Below are 1,957 nucleotides of genomic sequence, written 5' to 3'. Positions count from 1 at the left end.
CGTGATTTTAGTTCTTCCCTAAAGCATTGCTTCTGTGTGTGATGTTTTGATGTATTTTGTTGATTTAATCTTTCCTGGTTTATTTCTTATCAGATTTCCCATTTTGAATCTTTGGTTTGATGTATGCTTCTTCATTCTCTTTTATTAATCCTGTATATGCTGAAAATAATTCTATGTTGTAAATAAAACCCATTGTTTGACTATACATAACAATAATAATAAATTCTTTATCTAAAACTAATGAAACAGTCTTACCCACAGGATGTGCAGTGGAATGACATTGACTACATGAAACACAACAATGACTTCACGTATGACCAGAACAACTATGATGGGCTTCCTGACTTTGTTGAGGAGCTTCATAGGGTATGCCACCCCTCTTTTCTTTCTCTTCCACATTCAGTCCTTTTTTTCTGGTTTTATAAGTGCTGTCAGTCAAAGTCTCTGAAAAAGAATAGGATTGAATTAAAAAGGTTTGTAAGATAGGGAAATATTTTATAGACCTATGGTAAGACACGGAACAAAAATGTTTACATATTATCAGTTATTTTTTTCAGTTATTTTCTTATTACTGCACTTGTGCTGTTCAGATTTTGATATCATATGTTCTTGGTTTTGTTTCTTGGAAAGCAAAACCTGTGTTTTGGGTTGTTCAGATACTTTGAAAGATCAACAATTATTTCTGTGAATGTATAGTAATGTTAGACTGGCAGTTTTGATGTGTAAATATGTTGTAGGAGAGATAAAAGTTACTAATACTTTTTATCTTTTGTATTAAAGGATGATAATATAGTGACACTGTTTAAAGTATAAAGTCTGTTTTTTCTGACGTAACCATCAGTGCAGTAGTTAGCAGTTCAAAGTAGTGAAGGTTCACAAACTTATTAATTTGCTATTCAAAATCCTCTTAGGTTTATTTTAATTATATAAAAAGATAACAGGGAAGATTAAAGTAAACTTCAAGCCTTTTTAAAGACATGTAATGTAGTGTCAGGTAACATGCCACTGTAATTAATTATTATTAATCCCTTATCAATCCAAACAAATGTAAGGTGGCAGGGAGGAGTGTAATTAATTATTATTAATCCCTTATCAATCCAAACAAATGTAAGGTGGCAGAAAGGAGAAGAACTCTTTCAAAGCAGCAAAACTTCATACTTCTTAGTGAGTTTTAAAATGCTCAGAGCAGATGATACTTTCTTTTTCTAGAAGAAATTGAAGAGAATTATTTAAGTATGAAAATAAAGCATATTGAAAAAAAGGATTATTGGAAAGCAAAGTAATACTGCCTTAATTTGACATAATAGCTTATGTGAATATAGGGATGTATAAAACTAGAATGTGAAATGTTTTGGGAAGCTACTTGGCCTCAAAAGATGTATATTATCTGAAATACAGTGAGTAAAAGGTGTCATTTTAGTTGCTGAATTATTGAACTTATTTTGAAGGAACATTTGGGTGGGGGATTTCTATACAGTTAATATAAAGAGACAAAATTTATGGAGCTAGATAGATAATGTAACATGATATACCATATATAATATTTTTTTATTGATTAACTACTAGTGCAACTATGCAGTCATTGGCCATTACAGGATTTTTTCTTCAATATTTTACTGATTTTAGTTAAATATGTGGAGAGACAGTAAAATTTCCTTACCATTTGCCTATCTTCTATTGCAGGAGGGAATGCACTATGTTCCTATAATTGACCCAGGCATCAGTGCAGCGGAGCCTCCCCACACTTATCCACCATGGGATGAAGGGGTCCATTTGCGTGTTTTTGTACGCAATTCGAGTAATATGCCTTTTGTGGGCAAGGTAGGTGTTTTTTATGTGAATTATTTTGATTTTTTTTTTATTTGTTCATCTTTTTTTTTAATGGATAATTGTCATGCTGCTTTGTAGGATTTTATTTTAGATTCATTAATCAAAATACCAAGAAATTTTACAGCTC

At 31.3% G+C, this 1,957-nt stretch overlaps 1 protein-coding gene across 1 annotated transcript in view; it reads left to right on the top strand.

Annotated features, from left to right (window-relative positions):
• The window catches only part of LOC119594200 (lysosomal alpha-glucosidase-like), a 23,350-nt gene that overhangs the window by 7,217 nt on the left and 14,176 nt on the right, over positions 1–1,957 (top strand). The window contains exons 10-11 of the mRNA XM_037943271.1: positions 262–366; positions 1,684–1,821. Of these exons, the coding sequence (XP_037799199.1) occupies positions 262–366; positions 1,684–1,821 (243 nt within the window). The remainder of the gene's footprint in view (positions 1–261; positions 367–1,683; positions 1,822–1,957) is intronic.

The sequence above is a fragment of the Penaeus monodon genome, chromosome 33 (genome assembly GCF_015228065.2).
Source record: "Penaeus monodon isolate SGIC_2016 chromosome 33, NSTDA_Pmon_1, whole genome shotgun sequence".
In the NCBI taxonomy this organism is placed as follows: Eukaryota; Metazoa; Arthropoda; class Malacostraca; order Decapoda; family Penaeidae; genus Penaeus; species Penaeus monodon.
The sequence above is the reverse complement of the archived record's forward strand: the minus strand, read 5'-3'. Positions and strand labels throughout refer to the sequence as shown.